At 37.4% G+C, this 22,096-nt stretch overlaps 12 protein-coding genes across 12 annotated transcripts; 6 read left to right on the top strand and 6 right to left on the bottom strand.

The window, feature by feature from the left end:
* Positions 1-1,740: 1,740 nt before the first annotated feature.
* On the top strand, positions 1,741-3,360 carry clr2 (chromatin silencing protein Clr2; the record flags this gene model as incomplete). Its single annotated transcript, XM_056182290.1, has 1 exon — positions 1,741-3,360. One exon carries the CDS (start codon positions 1,741-1,743, stop codon positions 3,358-3,360), a length of 1,620 nt encoding a protein of 539 aa, XP_056038681.1.
* Positions 3,361-3,651: 291 nt separating this feature from the next.
* Positions 3,652-4,188, bottom strand: mrps18 (mitochondrial ribosomal protein subunit S11; the record flags this gene model as incomplete). The annotated part of the gene is made up of 1 exon (XM_056182289.1): positions 3,652-4,188. The coding sequence occupies one exon, from the start codon at positions 4,186-4,188 to the stop codon at positions 3,652-3,654; it is 537 nt and encodes a 178-aa protein (XP_056037565.1).
* A 386-nt stretch (positions 4,189-4,574) lies between these two features.
* Positions 4,575-5,925, top strand: gab1 (Pig-U, Gab1; the record flags this gene model as incomplete). The annotated part of the gene is made up of 2 exons (XM_056182288.1): positions 4,575-4,969; positions 5,091-5,925. 2 exons carry the CDS (start codon positions 4,575-4,577, stop codon positions 5,923-5,925), a joined length of 1,230 nt encoding a protein of 409 aa, XP_056037303.1.
* Positions 5,926-6,182: 257 nt separating this feature from the next.
* On the top strand, positions 6,183-6,947 carry tma23 (ribosome biogenesis protein Tma23; the record flags this gene model as incomplete). The annotated part of the gene is made up of 3 exons (XM_056182287.1): positions 6,183-6,296; positions 6,384-6,476; positions 6,525-6,947. The coding sequence occupies 3 exons, from the start codon at positions 6,183-6,185 to the stop codon at positions 6,945-6,947; spliced, it is 630 nt and encodes a 209-aa protein (XP_056037566.1).
* A 624-nt stretch (positions 6,948-7,571) lies between these two features.
* On the top strand, positions 7,572-8,523 carry otu2 (ubiquitin specific cysteine protease, OTU family, Otu2; the record flags this gene model as incomplete). The annotated part of the gene is made up of 2 exons (XM_056182286.1): positions 7,572-7,931; positions 7,981-8,523. 2 exons carry the CDS (start codon positions 7,572-7,574, stop codon positions 8,521-8,523), a joined length of 903 nt encoding a protein of 300 aa, XP_056037567.1.
* A 211-nt stretch (positions 8,524-8,734) lies between these two features.
* SOMG_03495 (SPAC1952.04c-like, conserved protein) lies at positions 8,735-9,468 on the bottom strand (the record flags this gene model as incomplete). Its single annotated transcript, XM_056182285.1, has 4 exons — positions 8,735-8,980; positions 9,059-9,129; positions 9,224-9,237; positions 9,377-9,468. The coding sequence occupies 4 exons, from the start codon at positions 9,466-9,468 to the stop codon at positions 8,735-8,737; spliced, it is 423 nt and encodes a 140-aa protein (XP_056037568.1).
* Positions 9,469-10,525: 1,057 nt separating this feature from the next.
* gcn5 (SAGA complex histone acetyltransferase catalytic subunit Gcn5) lies at positions 10,526-11,803 on the top strand (the record flags this gene model as incomplete). The annotated part of the gene is made up of 1 exon (XM_056182284.1): positions 10,526-11,803. The coding sequence occupies one exon, from the start codon at positions 10,526-10,528 to the stop codon at positions 11,801-11,803; it is 1,278 nt and encodes a 425-aa protein (XP_056037569.1).
* Positions 11,804-11,945: 142 nt separating this feature from the next.
* SOMG_03493 (spliceosomal complex subunit) lies at positions 11,946-13,637 on the bottom strand (the record flags this gene model as incomplete). The annotated part of the gene is made up of 1 exon (XM_056182283.1): positions 11,946-13,637. One exon carries the CDS (start codon positions 13,635-13,637, stop codon positions 11,946-11,948), a length of 1,692 nt encoding a protein of 563 aa, XP_056038786.1.
* A 1,316-nt stretch (positions 13,638-14,953) lies between these two features.
* rad1 (checkpoint clamp complex protein Rad1) lies at positions 14,954-16,048 on the top strand (the record flags this gene model as incomplete). Its single annotated transcript, XM_056182282.1, has 3 exons — positions 14,954-15,089; positions 15,173-15,416; positions 15,475-16,048. The coding sequence occupies 3 exons, from the start codon at positions 14,954-14,956 to the stop codon at positions 16,046-16,048; spliced, it is 954 nt and encodes a 317-aa protein (XP_056037570.1).
* Positions 16,049-16,168: 120 nt separating this feature from the next.
* Positions 16,169-16,954, bottom strand: SOMG_03491 (CREG1-like protein; the record flags this gene model as incomplete). Its single annotated transcript, XM_056182281.1, has 4 exons — positions 16,169-16,516; positions 16,574-16,656; positions 16,713-16,737; positions 16,838-16,954. 4 exons carry the CDS (start codon positions 16,952-16,954, stop codon positions 16,169-16,171), a joined length of 573 nt encoding a protein of 190 aa, XP_056037571.1.
* Positions 16,955-17,539: 585 nt separating this feature from the next.
* Positions 17,540-19,105, bottom strand: ach1 (acetyl-CoA hydrolase/succinyl-CoA:3-ketoacid coenzyme A transferase, mitochondrial Ach1; the record flags this gene model as incomplete). Its single annotated transcript, XM_056182280.1, has 1 exon — positions 17,540-19,105. The coding sequence occupies one exon, from the start codon at positions 19,103-19,105 to the stop codon at positions 17,540-17,542; it is 1,566 nt and encodes a 521-aa protein (XP_056037572.1).
* A 1,425-nt stretch (positions 19,106-20,530) lies between these two features.
* On the bottom strand, positions 20,531-21,787 carry SOMG_03489 (conserved fungal multispanning membrane protein; the record flags this gene model as incomplete). Its single annotated transcript, XM_056182279.1, has 4 exons — positions 20,531-20,613; positions 20,657-21,025; positions 21,085-21,475; positions 21,521-21,787. 4 exons carry the CDS (start codon positions 21,785-21,787, stop codon positions 20,531-20,533), a joined length of 1,110 nt encoding a protein of 369 aa, XP_056037451.1.
* Between the last annotated feature and the right edge of the window lie 309 nt (positions 21,788-22,096).

Genomic DNA, 22,096 nt, shown 5'->3' with positions numbered 1-22,096 from the left:
AAAAACGAAACAAAAAATAAAAACACAAAAAATAAAATTCGAAATCGGATAGCTATATAAACTTTACAACGATTCCAAAATAAGGCTTTCACCACTAACGATGATCGTTTGCGGTCAAAAATAGAAAGGATAATTAAAGATAAGTAATTAATAAGAGATTAATCCCCTCTACTCAGTAAGCCAACGAGAGCCCTGACTGGTTCAATGCTTCTATACTATATAGCAAAAGTTGGGAGTCAGAAGAAAAAATTTGGAAAACGATCAAAGTCAACTTGATGACTACAAGTTGATCTCTTTCGTGAGACCTAATTTCGTAATTGCCGCAAAAACGATACTTATATGTAGAGAAGCCTGAGAAATAAATAATGACCACCGAGATCGTATCTGATCATTGAAAATCAAAATGCTAGATATTTTCCAATTCCAAGTTTGACGAAAGAGACATCTAAAGAAGCAATTGCTATGCAAAAGTTTATAAAAAAGAAAAATCATTCTTAGTTTTCGATAGTCGCTGCCAGAAAGTCGTTATGGGAACCATTTTATTTTGCCTGCATAAGGAAACTTCTAAATTGTATAAGCGTAAAAGAAATTTAAAGCACGAAAAGAATGCAGTTTGAGGATACGATTCGTCTGTCTCACGTCGGTACCATGCTCAAGAGCTGATTCAATGAAACGAAATATCACTAATATAAGTTTGAACGAAAGAAACGCAAACCAGATCCTTCGCTTGGGAATAGAGGAATTCCTGGAATATGATAGAATACTGCTTCCTTTATAATGGCGAGTCCAAAAGGATTTATTGAGGCAGTTAGGAATGTTGAGTTTATGAAACAAGCTTCTTCTTAAAGTTTACTATGGGAAATTTCAAAGGGATATGAAAAAGGAAAGAATTGATATAAAGTATGAAGATGTCTTCATTCCAAAGGGTGATTACCTTGTTTCATTTTACAAGAGATCTGTTTTTCTTCTTCGCTATCTGTTAATCTTCATTGTTTATTATTAAACAAGGATGTTTCATCACATTCATTCCATTTTCAAAAAGTTCTTTGAACCGTCCGGCTGAGATGAAAACCTTGAGAGCTTCGTCGTGTGTGCTAAAATTCTCAAAATTGGTTTCCTCAAGCAAAACTTTCCTTGGGATCTCATAGAGATGAAGAAAAGTATTTATTTCAGCAAAAAAGAAAGGGTGTTTTGCATCCAATTTACTTGTCATGAATCTAACTCTTGTTCCAATTTGGATATCAAAGGCATGTATCATCTAGAAAATTCGCTGTTCAATAAAAAATTCCCTTATTTATTTTTAAACGTACAAAAATTTATTCCCATTTCCTATTAAGCTCGCTCAAGTACCTGGATAGCCTTCCTAAAAAAGCCTCTACCTCCTAGCAAAGTGACCTACCCAAAGTGGACCAATTTCACAATCACAAAATCCCCGTTTTACAGAAAGGCTAAGCAGCATTTCTTATCGACATTTTAGAATATTTATTCCCTTTTTTTGATTAAATGTATTATAATTTGCTTCAAGGCAATTTATCCACAGTTATATCCTTCTTTTGGTGAATTCGATTTGGAAGCTAGTCAACAGTAAGAAAAGGAAAACACGTGTTTGGTGACTTTCCTAATACTTTCTAATTTACTTTTATTTGTTTCTTTTTTAGTACAGTAGCCAGCTGTTACAACACTTTATCTCATCTAGCAATAGGGGTTCTTTTCTCTTGTCAAGGAAAATAATTTCCCCATATGCCCTTCATAGCTTGTACTTGGTCGGACGGGGATGCGAGGACCTTGCCTACTAATTCTTTTAGAACTCGTTATACGCCCTCAATCCGACCTCTTGCTCACGATCATCCAAGGCATTTGGCATTTCGACAAACATGCGGACAGTTGCTAGCCCGACATATCTTCGGAGGTTCCGGCTCAACTCAGCAAGTGTTTCACGATCTTCACCAACAATTCATTCATGCTCCTAAAGTACCCTCCAACTCTTTACCCAACACTTCCTTTACTGTTATAAACCCTATTTCCACTCCATCTCAACTAAATGCGAAATCCCTTGTTTCTTCTCATCGGTCAAGGCCGCCTTCCAGAACAGTATCAACTGATGAGCCTAAGCAAAATGCTCCTCCTAGATACACTTCCCGCTTAATGACGACCGAGAGTTTTGATAATTATGTATTAGAGGCCTTACCAAAACATTATCAGATTTACCAACGCGATGGTTTTGGGTCAAAACGTGGCGAGTATTGGGTGTATGGGCATCCTGGTGGCCGCCCTTTTCGATCCATAAACGACTTTCAGCATCATCTTTACTGGTTAGTTTCTGATTTATCAAGGAACGGAGCGAATTGTTGCTGCTCACTATGCGCCAATGGTTCAATTAAAATTCGAAGGAATATCCAAAAGGACATGGAAAGGATATTCCATGAGTGCAAAGATGATACCTTTACTTGGCCGTCTTCATTTCGACTTGGTGAAGTGGTATGGATCGATACAAATTACGAAGTTATTCCTGGAATTGTTGTTGCTAGGAATTTGATTAATTATGATATCAATAAAAGTAACTCTTCGAATTCGCTTTTAGACGCCTACGTCGAACCTTACCAATACCATTGTAAGGAATTAGGAAACTCGAGATTTTTCTTCGACATGGCCGCTGCCGATATTGAACCATGGACGCAACGATCTTCAGACATGAGTCGCCCAGGCCACATACTTGCTAGTGACATCGCTCATAGTTGGTGTCTTTATGGAAAGTTTCAACCTATTGACAATAAAAATGTTGAGCATAGTGTATATAAAGATGAGCATCACTCTATTCCCATGACCATCCTTCCCATAATCGAAGATGGGCCAGAAAACTTAAGTGATCATTTTTTGGGTGTTTTTTATGGAGCTGAGAAACTATGGATTAATGATCTTTGTATCTTGCATACCGAGTCTCTTCCTTCTCAATTTTCCAAAGCCTGTTTAATGAATATCTCCGACATCTTTGTAAATCTCGACGATGCCGTCTGTATTCAAGGATCACTGTGGGCACAAAAAGATGCTACAGCTCAAACGTTTCATCGATTTCGAAATCGTACAAAGTTGCCGCGTCGCTTAGAGATTGCGGAGCGCATTTCGCAAACTGAATACACCCTTATGCATAGCGATTCTTCAGAATTTGTATGCCAGCTTGCAGATATAGCGGGCAGATGGTACGAACCTTGGTCAATAAAAGGAAATTATCAATTTTCAAAGGAAAAAAAAAGGCGAGTGCTATCGAGACTGGAAGCAGTGGGGAATGAAAATTGGGTTGATGATGACTTTTATGAGCTTTTACTTTCTGAGATTGATCTAGTTTCACCGGTTGTCATGTGAGCTTTTCTCTTGTATACTTCTTTTCTTTCTTCCTTAATTTTTGTTGTTTATACATGTATACCATTTATCTTCACTTCTTTGGAAGTGTTTTGTTTTAATAGGGATAAGTGTTAATGAAGACAATTGAAACAATTTTTTGACATAGATTTGTATTAAAGGACATTATGCCATCGAATATATCTTTCACTACCGTTCAAAACAAAAATCACGAGGGAATAAACGACGAATGGTTTTTGGGTAAGCATGTCGGAATCAAGATCAGTGAGTCAGATATTAAGCACCAAAATTAGATTAAATTCTTCTTTCATTTCTTCCACGGGGGCCACCAAACTTTATGGCAGATTTATCCATGATTTTGACGATCTTATCTCGAATCAGTGAACCTTCCTGGCCTAGTAAACAATTTTGTACGGCCTCACGAGCTTGACTAAATCCTTGAAAGACAATATACAAATTTTCAATGCTTAAATTCTTAAGACGAATCTGCTCAAGGACCCTTGAGGTTACGGTGTAGGCGGTATCGTATCCACGTCTTTTTCCTTTCCGGAATCCGCATGATCCAGCAGATGCTTTGAAAATGATTTTTTTATCGGGATTGCAAAGGGTCACATGGGTGTTATTCTTTAAACATTTGGCATGCAAAAAGTAAGGACTAGGAAGAAACTCAGAACCTGCGACATAAGCAGGTTCCTTGTTTTGCAGAGGGGTAGTTTTTGGAGTAGATAAAACTGACTTTTGTAGTACCTCAGTAAGATTGATTTTACCATCATTCCTGAGATGAGAATGGGTACCAAAACGACGAAGCCCAAGGCGCGTCAATCCCAGCATTTTTCAACGGAAATTTATTTATAAGCCTCTTAAATTCAATAATTGATATGTTGCTTTCCTAGGTCGTACCAACTTTTTTAAATTTTCCTTTGTTTCAATATTTTGTATTTTCTAATTGAATTCTAATAGCAGGTACACTTTGTGGTGGAAGTATTCAATCCAAGGTAACAACCGTTCGATACTTACATCTCATTATCGCAGCGTTGAAGTTTGTATAAAACAGACGAATTCATACGAGAAATCAATTTACTTATACTCTATTGCTTCAAGTGTTTTTTTATTCTCGTTGAAAAAATCTGTATAATTAGTTGCCTAAATTAATCGTAAACTTCATAGAAGTTTACGAAACGTAAATAAACCCACTCAACCTGCATAACGGCAACAACATGGACTCAAAAGAAAAACTGAGGTTGGCATTCATCGCTTTCTTTTCCTTTGCTATTCAATACTATCTCTCAAGTACGAACATCTCAAAAGCATTGTCAAAAAGAATTGAAATTTCGACTCCTATATCCAACTTTCTGCGAGTACAAGAAGGGCTTTTCTTGTACCGTCGTGGACTCGATCCATACTCGGGAGGAATATATTTTCAGTCCCCTTTACTTTTGTTTCTTCATTTTAGCTGTGAATTGCTAGGAGGACTTGATGCAATACGCATGCTTTATTCTTTCTTGACTGTAGCTAACGGTTGGTTTGTTTACAGTATTTCAAAAAAGTTTCAAGAAAACAAGAAACATAGAGAACTTTATGCTGGAACTTCTTCTTTGTGGATTTATATCATGTAAGGACTTTTGTGAATGCTTTGATAGCCATCCATTGGCTTTAGATGCTTTCCTTTTCTTGTTTTTTAATTCTCTTTTGATATGGTTTCGATTCGTTTATTGTACTAACCATGGTAATAGTTATTTACTGAATCCACTTACGTTTCTTCCGACTATTGCTTGTTCAAGCGACGTTGTTTTGAATTTTTTTACGTTGGCTTTTATATATTTTTCGATTCAAGGCTTCCAAGTAGGATATGCCTGTGCAAGTGCCTTAAGTCTATTTATCAATCCTAGTTCAATTTCTCTCGTGTTCCCCAGCTACTTTATCTTAAAGCGAAGTAACCCAAAAGTGTCCATTTCCTGGATTCTTCTTGTTTTTTTATTTTACATGTCTTGTCTAGTGTTCGGCTCTGCAATTCTTTTAAAATCATGTAATTTCTTGATGGCTCCGCTTCATGTGTATATGAACGCCCACGACCTCTCTCCTAACATCGGACTTTGGTGGTATTTTTTTACTGAAATCTTTGAGGAGTTTCGATTATTTTTCCTGTTTGTTTTCGCTGTTGCTCCTGTCATGTTCATCATACCAATCACCATTCGTTTGCAAAAGCTACCTTTGATTGCAACTGTCTTAATGATGGGAATACACGGTATATTTAAAATTTACCCCTCGATCGCTGATTATTCATTATTTTTGTCTCTTCTCGCTACCTTTGGGAAAGTTCAGGAAAATATGAAATACAGTCTTTTGGCAAATAACGTAATTGTCTTTGCTCTCGTTTTAGGGACAACCTTCTACCATTCTTGGATTACTCTTGGTTGTGGAAACGCAAACTTTTTTTACGCTAGCAATTTAATCCTAGCGGTAGGAATTTCCCTCAAAGCGATGGATTTCTTAAGAGCAGTGCTCATGGTTGAATGGAAAAGTGAGCATCCAGAAAGGAGGAATGAGTCTTTAGTACAAGTTCCATAGAAAATTTTCTTTAAAAGTAAAGGGGAGTTCTGCATAAAACTACCTGCCCTTGCTCTCTATGCTAATCGCTGGAATTAATCACTATTCATTATCCAGAATTTGAATTCCAATATTGCAACAATATACGAAGAATGAAAATCTTTAATTAATTTATCTAATTAATTCGTGACTAACTGAGATTCAAAGTGATCTTTGACTTGCACCCTCTTCCACCACCTCCTAGCTGACCGTGGTTACTGAAGTCCTTGAGCTAATTGATGTTTAGCTCAAAACAATATCTAAACTCTTTCGGTTGGCAAGAGGGGAATGCCTTAAAAGAAGGTGGTCTCCTCAAACCTGTTTTGACGTCTAGAAAATATGATACTCGTGGTGTACGTGCTTGAAAAATTTACAAATGGAGAAAGAGGCTTCATTCTTAGGAAAGCATGAAAAAGAAACCATTCTAATGAATACTTTAGTTGGGTACGAAGCATGATTACGCCGATCAATGGTGGGATAATGTCTTTTCTTCACAGTTGAATTCTATCCAAGTAAACACTGGAAAAGGCAATGTATGACTTAGTTATTGATATTTCCTTGACTAATATTGAAACATTTAGGTTGAATTGGAAACACAGGGGGCATCTACTAAGCTTGCAATGGCAAAATACCACAGTAAGTATTCCGCCTTGTCGACTGTATTTCGATACGCAGGATGTCTTTCCGGAACAATTGAAGAACAAAAAGAGAAAGAGAAAATGAAGAATGATACCAACGCATTGTCAAAAGAACGAATTAAAGACAAGCACTCCAAGAAAAAGTCTTCTCGGAAAGCGAAGTCTGAATCTGACGAGCGGAAATCTAAAGACAAGAAGCATAAAAGGAAGAGAAAAGATTCTGACGAGTTGTCATCATCCAAAAAGCGTAAGAAGGAAAAATCATCTCATTCTAAGAAGGATCGGAAGAAAGAAAAAAAACCGACTAAGAAGTCGAAAGGGAAAGATTCAGAAGCTCGCAGGAAAAGAAAGCTAAAAGACGCCTAATTCTTGGCTTTAATGGAAGCTGTCCTTGCGTGTAAAAAAAAAAAATAATGGATCTTTTAATTCATAGTCTCAGCACATTCCAATAAACTCATATCAGCTGTTGAGGTTATCCAAAGAGTTACTTGATTTTGTAATCGACTCTTGATTTAAAATATCCATTTGTTGGGATGACGAGCAACATAGCTTTTAATTCCTTGTTCAACTCACTTGAGAGATGCTTTGTCAAAAGTTGGTACTTGGTACATTTTGGCCCTTTTTCATTTGTTAAAAAAACACATCAAAGAAAAACAGTATGTACATGCGTTTGACATACTTTTTTACTTAAGTTGCTTCAACAAATTATGTACATGGTTTATGTAGGTTAATAGAACGGATTCTTTGGGTTTTCAATTTATATTCAATTTATTACAAAATAAATATAAGCATGATTTAAATATAGCTGCCAATTGGAGACTTAATTTTTCGTTTCCTTCATAATGATCAAGATAGAAATTTACCTTCGCAAATGAACTGTTCAGATGTTATATAGTTAAAAAAAAGCAACAAATTTTAAGTCCATAGTACAAAGTAAACTGAAGATTTGGTGTATACGATATCTTCAGACTTGAACACAGCCAATATTTAATGATGGAGGAATTGTTCAGTAAACAGAGAGAAGAGCATAAACAGCTTCAAAGTTCTATTGCTTCTCTTAGGAGGCAAGCCAAAGAGGGAAACAAAAAGCAAAAGAAGCAAGTTCAGCAAAAAATCGCCGACATGGAAGCCGATTTGTCTCAAAGGCACGCGCAGGAAAGAACGGATCTTGAACGGACCGAGGAGCCAGAGGAAGGCAATGAGCAGGATGATCTTGTTGCTACATTGCTAAAACAAATGGAGTCGACGGATTTGGACAAACCCAAGAAGTCACCTGAAAATTCAAAGAGTGAAGCAGTAGATCAACCCAAGGAAACTAAAAAGTCTAGGAATCGTCAAAAAGAACGTCTTGTATGTTTTTAAAGAATCCAGTTATGGCTGAATTACTAACTTAGTTTAGGAACGTAGGAAGGCAGAAATGCAACAATTGAGCGAACGAGCAGAAACAGAGCATGCAGACACAGTTGACAAACAAAAGGTTGAAAAGGATGAGCTTTCTAAGATTCTTTCGAATTCAGGATTGGTTGCTGTTGATATCATTCCAGACGGTCATTGTTTATTCGCATCCATTTCTCATCAACTTAACTATCATTTCAATATAAAGCTGAACTATCATCAGCTCCGTGATCGCGCTGCAAACTACATTTTTAAGCATGGGGATGAATATTCTGGCTTTTTACTCGATGAAGACACAGGAGAAGTAATGTCGGTGGAGCAATATTGCAATGAAATTCGGACAACGGGAAAATGGGGAGGTGATATTGAAATTCAAGCACTTTCCAATGATGTACAAGTTCCTATCTACGTTTACAATACAAATGGACCCATTATTAAATTTGAACCTCAAGAAGCGAAGCATACGACGCCTGTATGCATCGCATACTACCAACATTTATACGGATTGGGTGCTCACTATAATAGCTTGGTGTACAATAATAAGTGAAGCACAAACGAATCAATTCATTTGGGCTAGTATAAGATGCTGTTTTATCCGAATTTTGTATCGCTAGCACTAGATAATCACATAATATTTTTACTTTACTGGAAAAGATGCAGTGATTCACACTGTAGAACAAATTTGATAATAGCTGATGGCTTATGGTCATTGACGGATAAAGAATATGATAATAACGATGCACTTCCAATTGTGGTTGTTATGAATAGGGAGGAAGCGGCTCCTCAGAATGCCTCTGGGGTTTTGAGTGCGACTGGTCTTGTGATGGATTCGAGCCACTAGGTTCGTAGCAAGGTTGCTGTATCGTTGTTGCAGGATGGGGATACTGCATTCCAGGATGTGCTTGTAGCCTTGCACTTTGCAGACGAGGTTCGTCCCTAATTTTCTGTTCAATTAAGTGTTTGTTGGTAGGCTCCCACCATTTGCAAACAGAGCATCGTAAAGCCTAAGTCCATGTCAGCGTTGAAATTCGTTTTTACTGCAAAAGGCCTTAGGATTCAGATCCAAAAGGCATGAAACTTACTTTCGAAGTATAGACAGGGAGAATCGGTAAAATGATAATGGAAAGCGTTTTCCAATGTCGACAAACACGAACTACGAGTTTGAGGGATTAGTAATGCATTCCAAAAAGACTACATTATTATATTGATATATTGAAGTGTAACTGCCACGGTTGGGGATATCCTACCTGATTTATTAAAACTAAAAATGGTTAGCAACTACATCAATTAAAAGGTCATGCGCTCTTGTTTCACTAAAGTAACTCTTAAAATTAAACTTCTTAGGAAATCAAGTCTCTTGCTTTTCTTCGTTGAGTTCCATGACCAAACTGTTAACATACCATCTTGGACAAGTCAGTTGAAGTTTTGCGTATTTACTCTTATTGTGCCAGAAATCCTGGAGTCCAAGAGGAAGAAAGAAAAAGAAAAACATTATAAATTTCTAGAATTTCCCTTAAAATTATAAGAGCAATTGGCTAAAGAAAGAAACATTTCGATGGGAACGTAAGCATTGTCATAATGAACAAATATTTCCTTATAGAGGAAGAAGGCTTGGGTTCCAAGTCAAGTGTAGCTGTTTACAATTATATTGTTTTCGGCTGTTATATTGTAGTATACTTAGGAAGATATCATCGTAATTGAGATTGTTACCCTTGCGGTCTCTTGGGATTTGCGTTTGTTTACATCGAAAAAAATAGCAAGAAAAGAAAGCTGTACCTTTCATTAATACCCTATGTTAAGTATTCATGAACTAATATTTTGGTGTGTTCTCTTGGTTTAACCTGAAGATGGTTACTGAGTGTGGTATCTGGGCTGTTTACCTTGTTGGAAGTTCCACGATGAGAGGTTCTACATCTCAAAAACTTTCCAAGTGAAAAAGCACCAGTAAGATTTATGAAACTCAAGTTTCCCAGCAAAAAGTGTTCTATTTACAAAAGTGCTGATGGCTTGAACTTTATCGGCCATTCATCAACCGAAACCACTCGGTCAAATCGGATCAAAGAAAAATTAAATAAAATCTTAGTACATGATTTTATAGGTATGCTAATACTACTGCTTCTGCTACCATCCAATCCCATTTAATTTTCTGTTTCCTATGGTTTCTCTGTTGTATTTGACCTTTCTGGATAGTGAGTGACACGCACGGATTCACCAAACGGGGAAAACACTACCACCATAGAGGACCTACAAGAAAAAAGAACTTGGGATTTTGTTAGTTTTGGTTGAGGTTTGCGAAGAAAATGCTTTCTTTTTGAACAGTCTATTCATACCTTTCCCTTTATTGCTACTGCGTTTACTATTTTAGTTTTGCATATCGAAAAGGAAGATAAATCATTCTTACCAGGGTACTATAACATTTTGCGTGCAGAAAACGTGTTTTTTCATTTCTTTTGGTTTCTTTTGTGGGATAGATTTTTATGTTTTCTTTCTTTTTCAGTTTGGGTGGACTTTAAGACTATACGATCATACAAGGGTTCTATTCAAACACAATGAATTTGAACCATCCCTCCGAGAAGGAGGAAGAAAAAGATACGTTGATGGAAGTTGACAAGCCTGCTAGTACTAGCATTGGAGAAGAAAGTAAAGAAACGAATATGGGAAAACATGCGCAATCTTCCTTGGCCACAAAGGGGAATGATACAGATTCTCGGAAAGGCCAACAATTGCTTTCATCTGACATGAACGTAGATTTTGACGTGGGACAACTAAAGATTCTCGAAAAGCCTGCGGCTTTAGAAGAAAAGCGAGGAATCATAAAGTTTCGTGTGGTAGCAAATGACGATCATCCTGAAAGCTTTATCATGTTAACAGGTTTGAAAAATATTTTTATGAAACAGCTACCAAAAATGCCAAAAGAATACATCACCAGACTTATTTACGACAGAAATCACTTATCCATGACCATCGTGAAAGATAACTTGCACGTTGTGGGTGGCATCACCTACCGTCCTTTTGAGCAACGTGAATTTGCCGAAATTGTTTTCTGTGCCATTGCTTCTACTGAGCAGGTACGGGGCTATGGTTCACATTTAATGAACCATCTGAAAGACTATGTTCGTGGAACCTCCAAAGTCCAGCACTTCCTCACATATGCCGATAACTATGCCATTGGTTATTTTAAAAAACAAGGGTTTACACAAGAAATCAATTTGTCCAAAGAAATCTGGATGGGCTACATAAAAGATTACGAAGGTGGTACCTTGATGCAGTGTACCATGCTCCCAAAAATTAAATACCTGGAAGCGAGTGTAATTTTGGCTATTCAAAAAGCTTCTGTTATCTCGAAAATTAATAGACTCACTCGTTCCAACCTTGTATATCCTGGACTAGATGTTTTCAAATACGGGCCTGCACATATCGAACCAAACCAAGTTCCAGGCTTGATGGAAGTAGGATGGTGTAAGGAAATGGAAGATCTGGCTCAACAGCCAAAGCCAAAGCCATTCTTTGCTGTGTTGGAAATGCTGTTCACCGAAATGCAAAATCATCCTTCCTCTTGGCCGTTTGCTCAACCGGTAAACAGAGAGGACGTTCCCGATTATTACGAAGTCATCGAGCATCCGGTCGATTTATCTACCATGGAATACCGGCTTCGTAACAATCAATATGAATCCGTGGAAGAATTCATACGTGATGCAAAATTAATATTTAATAATTGTCGACAATATAATGATCCAAGCACAACATATTACAAAAACGCTGACCGTCTTGAGAAGTTTTTCCAAAAACAACTTTCGGAAACGGAGTACTCTCATTTGGCCGATTAAAACTTATTCGTTCGTCTTTTTTGAGGATAATAGGTCAATCTAATATATATACTTTTTTTTTATTCTATCATGGCATTTATCTATTAAAGTTTCCATTCATTCACCCATGTATTTCTTTTGTTGAGTCTAACCATTCCTCATGTTAGTTTTCAGGAAATTCTTCCAATAATGCCGCAATCATGGGCTTTTCTTCAATTCTGTACACATCATCACTTTCTTCGTTTTGAATCGCAGGATCTTCTAGGCTTTCATAATAAAGGAATAACTTTTCCTTCAAATCGTTCATAGAGAAATTGGCTTCCGTTAAAAGCAACCTAATTATCTCTAACATATGATTGTCCTCAACACATAGCCAACCCAGTATAACGACAACTGACTGAAATGCAAATAGCCCATGATCTATTTGCACCAAAAACCACCGGGTGGACTTTTCTTCTTCAGTTTCAGCCGTTCGGTCTGAATCTTTTTGTTTATTTACTTTCTCTATCTGTGCGTTCAATTTACGGTAAATTGAAAATATTTTTCGTGTTTTTTCGCAATCGTTCTCGGAAAATTTTCTGTAAAACCGCATTCTCTCTATTGTGTCTGCTGGTAACGACCGAAATAAGGAACAAAAGATTGCTAATAGATGGTCTATTGTTTCCGAGCTTTGGCTTTTCATAAAAGTAGAAAAGATGTGTTTTAATCCTCCGGCTTGAACGAAATGTTGGCAATAGGGCATCGAAAGGGGTCCAAATAATAAGTAATCGATAACTTTAAATGAAGATTCTCTGCTTTTTCCCTTGTTCTTCATGTTTAGAATGCATAATTCAATTCCTTCTTCCTTCATGAATGAGTCTTTTCCGTAGGTTTCCTGTGTAAGGCTAGATAGGCAATCAAAAACATTTTCCATGGTCTCTTCTTCCAACCCTTGGGAAGGGTCGCGTAAACGGTAGGGACTAATTTTTCGAAGTAGTAAGTCTGTACCATTTAATTCACAAACGCTTTTGCGGGCATCTCGGGAGTGGCTAAGGAAGATAGCCAAAACTTCTACTGAATACTGTAAATTCGTTGATATATAGGTTTCAGAAACGGAAATCCGTTGAAGTAACCACTGTAGCAAATCGGTTTTTTGAGCTACTATCGAACATACTTCATTGTCAATTGAAACGAGGTTCTCAAAAAGCGATAGAATGGAGTATACGCCATGTCTATCAGCTTCATTTTTTTCATCAAGTCTCTTTATTCCGCTGACAAGCACTTGCAAAAATCCTGTTTGTATTGAAGCTTCAAACAGGGAATTTAGAGCCTCATCATCAATATCTTCGTTCGTTAACTCAAGGAACAAGTCTACTACCGTTATCATTATATCTGCATTTTCGTGAGTCAGAAGTTCCAAGAATGTGGTGACACATCCTAATTTTATGAACAGAGGAAATAAGCTAGGGTATTCAGATATGATGTTAAACGAACGAATCTCTTCGTCCAGGTCGGCTTCTGACTCAATGAACTTTTCAGGAGATTCTGGATATTTTGAACGAAGTTCTTGGTTCTGGTTCAAACTTTTCTCCAATTTCACAACTTTCTTTTTGAGTTCGTTAGTCGTTAATGTTACAGGTTGTTCTGTTTCCTCATTCTGGTCCAAAAAATGTAAGCTTTCCTTTTCCCTTTCACTTAATCCACTTCCAAAAAAGCGACCACCCTCTTCGTCGAATTCTGCTTCGTCTTCTATATCTTGTATTTCAGGTTCGTCTGTTCGGCGTTTGCCCAATGACTTCTCAGTGGAATCAGGTTCATTGAACGTTCTTTTTTTACTGGATTCGTTGGCTGTTTGAAATATAGAATCCACGTTCATTGTTTGTTTGTTTTTTTAGCACAAGTATGCGAAAGTCACGACCTCCAATATTAAAATCGACCGAATTTATAATTCTTGAAACTTTATGTACGTAAAAGACAGATTCCTGTCTATCCTTGGGGTACAGTGCTCCTTCCAGGCGAAGTATAAGAGACAACCGGTTAGTGCTTGAGATGAGAAGAGCTGCAAAGATCAAGAGTGGATGAAACTTAAACCATGAGCAAATAAGCTGCTAAAATATATTTTGAAGAAATTAAGTAAACATTGTCTTGTCATTAAGTATTTATTTGCACAATAAGCAGTTGCGAGAACGGTCAGAAAGTACTACGTAGCTAAGCTAAATCTCAACGATGGATACCTTCTTCATTTCATAATTGATTCGTGAAAAGCATATATAACAAATTTTAACACAGAAAGCTTCAAGTAAATATCATATGGTCTCAATTCACTGAGCTATCGATGATCGGGCGTGCTTCTCTAAAAGAACTTGAAATGTTACATGCATAATTTAAAGTAAAAGTTCAACGATTTGCATGCTTACATCAAAGATGTGCACAGAAGAGCTTAATGAAACAAAGTTGCGACTTTCTCAATATGCTCAACATGTCTGGCAAGCATTGTTGAATGGTTGAAGCCAATAGCGTTTAGAGAAAAGAAAATTATTATAAATCAATTACCTTCAGCCTTTCGTTGCGAGTAAATGGTATGGCTAATTCAGCATACTTTACCAGTCGAAAGGGAATGAAATCTCAATTCCTCGAAGAGGAACGGACCTGCCCAAGAATATAAAGAATCTCAACAATTAGATTCATCTTACTGACCTGAAAACCTGCAAGAGCTTTATCCACCCACTGGGGTTTTTGATCATTGCTGCACTTTGGTTCCAGCTTTCCCAATCTCAAGAGGATAAACTTCTCCATCTCGTCTAGTAGAATTAAAACAGGAATAATAAAAATGAACCAAATCAGAGAAAAGAAAGTGATTACTCTTATACTTGCCAAAACCTCATATGGGAATAAATATATAATTCAACGAGCATACTCTGCCAACCTCTAGAAACAAAAAAAAAGGATTTGTAATTCTGCTTCGTTCGTGTACACAATCGCTCAGGTGGTTTCTTGTAAAAGGTCTTCAATTGAGATTTTGATTCGGACTCTTTAAGAATCTTTATATGTGTAAAACTTCCTTTTTCCGAGTATTGCTTTCGTTCCTTTGAAATCACACGTAAATATAAAGATATTCTTTGGATTACATTTCTTCAACCGATTAAAAATTAGAGATTGGGTGTTGTATCTCTTTAGTTTTTCATTATCTGAATGTTTCAGGCAGAAACAGTCTACGTTAAGCATATTCATTCGACTCTTAAATGTGTTGATTTTGCAAAAGAATGTACAGTAGAAATCACTAATCGCGGAATTCGTTTTGGAGTGGATGAATCTCAATCTTTGCAAGGTAATATCAATCATAGAATATTTGAGAACTACTGATCAACATCTCTTTCTGAATTAAAAAAGTTCAATATTAACAAGGAACAGCACATATCTTTATTGACAGAGGTTTATTTCAAAAGTACATTTTTGAGGACGATGAAGAAAACAGCAATTATCTTTTCAAAACCAGACTAGCACCATTGTTACAATGCTTATCGATATATACAGATGGAAAAGACAAACAAATTTACAATCCATGGGATCAACAGCCTTCTACAAATACTATGCATAAACGAGGTGTAGTATGTAAGATACACTTTGAGGGAATTGGTTATCCCTTTGAATGGGAGTACGTTTTAGAGAATATTCATTTGTATTAAATACATTGTGCTAACACGATTATGCAGGGTTGAAGAAATGGCAGGATACTCTACAATATGTGAATTGTCAACACTAGAGTATGAAGAAAACATCGACGTTAGCAGATTAGCTACTACTCTGAATACAAAAGTTATAATGAGAAGTGGTTGGCTATACGATGCACTTTTAGAGTTAGACAATAACTTGAGTGAATCGCTTATGATTGAAACCTCTTCTCAAAAGTCGACATTTATTTTACGATGCATAGGAGGGATGTCTACAACAGAGATGGAATATCCGAATGAAAAGAATGTTTTAGAGTCTTTTGAAACAAACTCAGAATATACGTATACATACCGATTTTCTCTTATTCGACAGGCTATTAAAGCCTTACAAGCAGGCACCAAAGTTAGCTTGCGCATAGATGAAAACGGAACGCTGAATATTCAATTGATGCTTGTAGGTCAAGATGGTTTGTGTACCTTTGTTGACTTTCGAATTGCACCACTAGATTTGATGATTGAAGACGAAGGTGATGATGAAGGAAACCTGGCAGAGAATGGCTACACGGAAGATGATAATGACCAAGAAGATTACAATACAGAAGAGGAAGATGATTGACATTACACGAAGGACTGTATAAATAGACAAATAAATGGTAAAGAGCTAATCGTGGAATAATAATAAGCAATCTTTCAAAACAATCAAATTGAAGGCATTCAGTTTCTCAGAAAAAAAAGCTTAAAAGGGGGTTTCCTCGCCTTTAGAATTCCACTTGACAACATGGTCTAATCGTTGATCGCTAATGCGGGCACTTTGCAATTTCACTTTAACGATTCGAAAACCCTCACCTTCGACATACTGTTTTGTACTTCCTTGGTCATTGGTATGAATGTGCTTACTACGGAAGAACATTTCTTCTTCGCTGCCGCTAGGCAAAATCGTAGCCAAGCCGTTCAAGCTCACAGAAGTGGTCGAACATTGAGCTTGATTCATTTTGTACAACAGGCTGCAAAGAGAAGAAGCATCCTGGTCTACTTCTTGTCTGTTCGTAGTCCAATCGTGGACTAGCAAAGATACTCGAGGATTCTTGTTTTACGAGTTAGTAAGCGTTGGGTTGCGAAACTTGTCAAAGGCTTTTCTTACCGAACTGATATTGAAAAACTTCTTGCTGCTTTCTCCTGTCGTAAGGATGATACAGTCATCAGCTTCATATGGAAGGGCTTGTCCTAAACAGATATTACATGTTAGAATGCCAAACAGAAACTTAATACACTTCACCTACCAGCAGGCACGTAAGTAAAAATCATCTGTTGTTTATAGTTAATAGCTATTATTCAACCAATCGTTCAAGGTAGCACTAGAAACAATTTGCCATATAGCTGCAAGTTTCGTCGTGAAGCTACTTACCAAGGACGAATGGGGCTGATCTTGAAAGCATGTTGCCAATTGAATATATTTTGAAGAGCCCAAGCAACGCTGAACCTGTACTGGGAGTTGATCATGATTCATTTTTGTCGAAGACATTTTTTTCAAATACAAAGAAAGTTTAGCCAAAAGAAAAACAAGGGCCTAACTGAACGTAAAACGAAGAGCTTGATAAACGATGAAAAATCTTTGAAAAGTACAATGCTTTGCGAATTCTGGTGATTGGATATTTCAAGACGATAAATTCATTTTTGCTAGTACTGACCCATAGTACGATGAGATAATTCAACACCATAATTAGCATTTATAACCTGAGCATCATCGTTGAATTAGTTTTACTAATTTACTAATTTATTTAATCTATAAAGAATTCTATTCAAGATGATCATCCTTACAAATGTTTAAGCACTTCTTAGTAAGCATGGATACAGGACTACAGTTCTTTACAAGAGAAAGACAGTTTTCTGTTCAAATAATGTTATATTCACAGCTGTGATTTAGGACAGGGGGGGTCATTAAATGATTCGTTGCGTTTCAATTTACCTTTTTCTAATAAGAAAGAAGAAGGAAGATCATAAAGATCATAAACAATGTAACATAAGAACGAAATAGACAAATTCGAAATTTGAAACCGTCCGATGACAAAAGTACAGTTGCGATTAAGATTCGCATCTTAAATACAACTTACCAAGAGTCAATCTTCATAGTTCCCTTCTCCACCAAGTTTTGATGCATCTTAAACACGCTAGAAAGGATATGAGGCTCGTGGCCAATTCCTTTAGCTAAGCAGACCTTTTCAGCCAAGTTAAAGTAATCATTCAAAATAGGCTTGTAGTCGGGATGAGCACATTTATTGATCACTACACGAGCACGTTCACGGGGAGACAAACCACGGACATCAGCCAAGCCTTGTTCGGTCACAATGATATCCAAATCATGCTCAGTTTGATCCACGTGAGTAGCCATGGGGACGATACATGAAACACCGGTAGGATCTTTCTTGGAAGGACGAGTAGATGGAGTGTGCATGATACTGTACTTGGCATTACGAAGGAAATCAGCAGATCCACCTAAGCCGTTCAACATTCTGCTGCCCAAAACATTTGTGCTATTAGCATGGGCATACATGTCTACTTCAACAGGGGTATTCATAGCAATGCATCCAAGACGACGGATTATTTCTGGATGGTTGGAAATGACTTGGGGGCGGAGCAAAATTCTATCTTTGTAGTAATCCCAGTTGGCATAAAACTTTTCGAAACCTTGAGGGGAAAAGCGAGTAGAAGTAGCAACGGCAAAACGAAGTTTATCGGTGTCAAACAAAGGCAAGAAAGTGTCTTGCAAGACTTCCGTCCAAACTTCCAAATCTTTAAAAGGGGAATCTGCCAAACCACCAATAATGGCATTCGCAATGTTGCCAATACCAGATTGGATGGGGTGTAGATGCTGGGGCATACGACCAAAGTTCACTTCGTGCTTGAAGAAATCGACCAAATGACCACCAATGGCACGCGAGGTGGCATCTTCAGGAGCATTAGGGCCGGTAACATCACCATAAGTAGCTTCGACAACACCGATTACCTTGGATGGATCAACCTTGATGTAGGGCTTACCAATGCGATCGTCCACTCGGTTGACCAGCAAGGGAGTACGATCAGGAGGGTTTGGAATGTCAACGATGTCGTGAAGACCCTCGAAAGAGGGAACAGCGGTATTGACTTCAATAATGATTTTTTCGGCCATCTGAAGTATTTCAGGGGTAGCACCGACAGATGCACCAGGAACAATACCGCCATCTTCGGTGATTGCAGTAGCTTCGACAATGGCCACATCCAAAGAGTTCCTATCGCGGTCGCGAGTATAATAGCCATACAGCAAGTCCTGGGGAAACATGGAAAGATGTTTGTCAAAGAAGTTAATACGACCTTCGTTAATGCCTTTGGAGATGGACTTGCCAACTTGATGAGGACAACGACGCTCAATCATATCGAGGTCAGCCCATTTGCCTTCGGTATCGGCACCGCCCGAAGCACCCACAAAAAGTTTGAAACGCATTTTCCCTTGTAAGTCCTTGGACGCGACATGGTTAGCCAAAGTTTGAGGGATCATCTTGGGATAACCGACACCGGTAAAGCCAGACCAACCGACATAGTCGCCATTTTTGAAGTAGGGAATGAGAGAAGCGGGATCAGAGACCACCTTCTTGGCGAAAGTTGGGTTGCGGATACGGGAGGATAAGAGAGACGGCATGGATCAAAAGAAGAACTAAAGAAAAAGTGAGAGGGGAGTAACTGAAAAGTGGATTCTCAAGAAAAGAGAAAAGTGGGAAAAAGAAAGGGGGATAAAGAGAGAAAAGAGGAATTTAAGAAACTCGCCGTAAAAAAGAAACCAGCAAGTCAGTGACTTCGGAGATGGGTCTTCGTATTCTGTTACGTAATTCGGGATTCTTTTGAACTTGGATTTAAATCAAAAAGAACAACACCTACTATAGAGACCAAAAAGAATATAGAATCAAAGCTATCGCGTTTACCCTTTGGAAACAAGTTTCAGCAGATCCAAATGAATCCAAAAATGAAAGCAACTAGAGCTTGGAAATTTCAGATATCAGAAAGATAGCAAATTTCGTTTCTTCTTAAATATCAAACAAATGCAAACAAAACGCAATGAATGTTCACTAATACGCTTGGGTGAGTCTTATGAACGGATGGTGGTTAGGAATGCTGGTGAAGAATAAGTTCGCTTGTGAAGCGGCAAGGCCGGTTATATATAGTTTTCGTAAACGGCTCCCATTGCCGATTTAAGGTTATAAGCAAATCATATTGCTTTACCAATGGACGTAAAGGAAGTGACATTCGGATTTCGTAAAGGGTAACAATAGCATGCCGGGAAATGAAGAATTACGAACGACTTCGTTAATTTGGATTAAGACAACCAGCCGAGTTACATTAGTAAATATTGAATTGTAAACAAAGAAAAGGAATTGTTTTGGAAAGACAAGAAGGAAGGGAAACTGAAAAATATGACAGGAAATGAGTAAAAAATTAAAAATTTAGGTTGATTTCTTTCTTGATGGAAAAGATTGATTAATGAGATGTTGCAATTTCGTTGAAGAGCGACTTTTGACTAGAGAGTGTAGTGTATCTTGGGTTATGTGTTATAGATGAGAAAAACAGCATTTTGGATTTGTTAGTATGGAATGTAATCTTGGAAACATCGGAAAGTAAGCTTCTTTTTTTTTGTTTGTTTTTCTATCAATCCAACATCATCTTGAAATAGGATGCCTTTCCTATAAGCTACTCTCCATCCATTCCACTTGCGACCGTCACCCAAAGAGATAAATAAACTTTTATTGACCATTCTACAATAGACGACTATAGATAGAATAGCTTGTCCTGTAAAGACGCGCAACCCAAAAACGACGGCTAAATAAAAACCGCAAACAAGCAAGATCATGGATATTTATTAAGGACCAAAACTATACGAAAAGAAAGTAAAATCACAAGAAAAGAACGAGAAACATTAATTCATAATTAGAGTTTCCTATGCAAGGAATACGGAGAAAATTTTCTAAATGGAACTCGAAAAAACCAACCTGTCTATGAAACAACAACGACGACGCTAACGAAAACAAAAAAATCAAAAGGAAAAAGAAAAAGAAAACGGAATAGGTACTCTTTAATCGTCAATGGGTCTACGAGACCTTGGAAGATTCAATGCATTTTTCGACTCTTCCTTTTTCTTTTGATTCAAATAGTTTACTAAATATATTGGTGAGCAACAATCCGATACCCTTCCACTTACAGTATTCACGAAGTCCATGACCAAAGTTGATCATGCATGTAATCCCTACCGCAAAAGTGGTCAACACATGGGTTACGGTTATTAGTGTCACAGGTAGGGAAGCATATACGTTATAATTCAAAAACAAATTGCTTTTGCTACTGTACACAACGACCATATAGTACAAGTAGTACGCCGACCCTGCAAGCATCATCATCTCCACGTATATCATCAAAACATAGCTTTCTTTACGCACAGCATACAGCGAAATAGACAAAACAAACAAAGTGTAGGGAATTAATAATAGCATAAGAACAAGCCGAGTTTTTTCATAATGATCCTCCGTCGGTTGGTTGTTCATCATTGCTATTTGAATCGCTAAACAAGAACCTATACACATTTGTGTTAACTAACGTCCCTTATGCTTCCATGCTCCCTAAACAACTTACAAAAGTAAAAATCCAACTTCACCAAAGCAACAAAGATTTCGTAAATGAGGTATCGTCGTCTCATGTGAAGATCTGGCCCGTGCCGTTGATACATAACCCACCCATATACTTTGTTCATACGGTAGACTAAAAAGCACAGGATTATACCAATCAAACCTATGACAACGGGCAAAGCTACGTAGAAGGCTTGCAAATTGTAAAACGTAAATGTTGAATTGTTGAATACAGACTCGTACTTGCTAAACGAGGTATACAAGTTGATCTGACGGAAAGGTAGAAATCTGGATTTACTGAAAATCCAATGCGCATAGCGTAAGCAAAATCCTAGTTGCACATATTGAATGATGGAATAAATAAAGAACGAAACGTGAAATAGTAAAACAGCACTGGTCTAATCAATTGGTTAGAGATGATAGCCGAGAAATAAATAACATACGGCAACAACGTTTTTCTGTAAAACAGCTTCCCAACCGGCATACAGTAGATAGAGCGATCCTAAAAGGATCACAACAAGCATGGACGTTACAGCCTCATTAACAATTTCAATTCTCTCAGCAAAATGATAATACTGTCCAAATGTATAGGAAGAAAAACATAGATTGATGACTGCCTCCATCGTGATCAGCAGAAGAAACCATAGCGATGACTTTGCCAGAGATCGAAGAAAGTATTTGAAACGACCAAGTGATTGGAGTAACTTCATATTATTTTCCTACTGTTTGTAAAAGATTGAATAAGAATAATAAAAGATTGACTTTTCTATTCATTTAGAGCAACATTGAGCTAAGACATGTGGGTTAGTGGTAGAGTCGCATTTTTAAACGAACCCACCTGTTCACCAATGCAATCGTGAAACAAACATTAAGTTTTTTAGTTCATTTTCATTTCTGGAGTTTTTTTAATGCGAAAACTGCTTTTAGCAAAGGTGTAAATATACAGGCTGTACTATGATATTCTCTCTAGACTATGAATAATCGTAAATAGAAGTCTAATATTAATCCTTGCTTAACTC

The sequence above is a fragment of the Schizosaccharomyces osmophilus genome, chromosome 2 (assembly GCF_027921745.1).
Source record: "Schizosaccharomyces osmophilus chromosome 2, complete sequence".
Classification (NCBI taxonomy): domain Eukaryota; kingdom Fungi; phylum Ascomycota; class Schizosaccharomycetes; order Schizosaccharomycetales; family Schizosaccharomycetaceae; genus Schizosaccharomyces; species Schizosaccharomyces osmophilus.
Note: the sequence above shows the minus strand (reverse complement) of the source record. Positions and strands in the feature narration are given on the sequence as shown.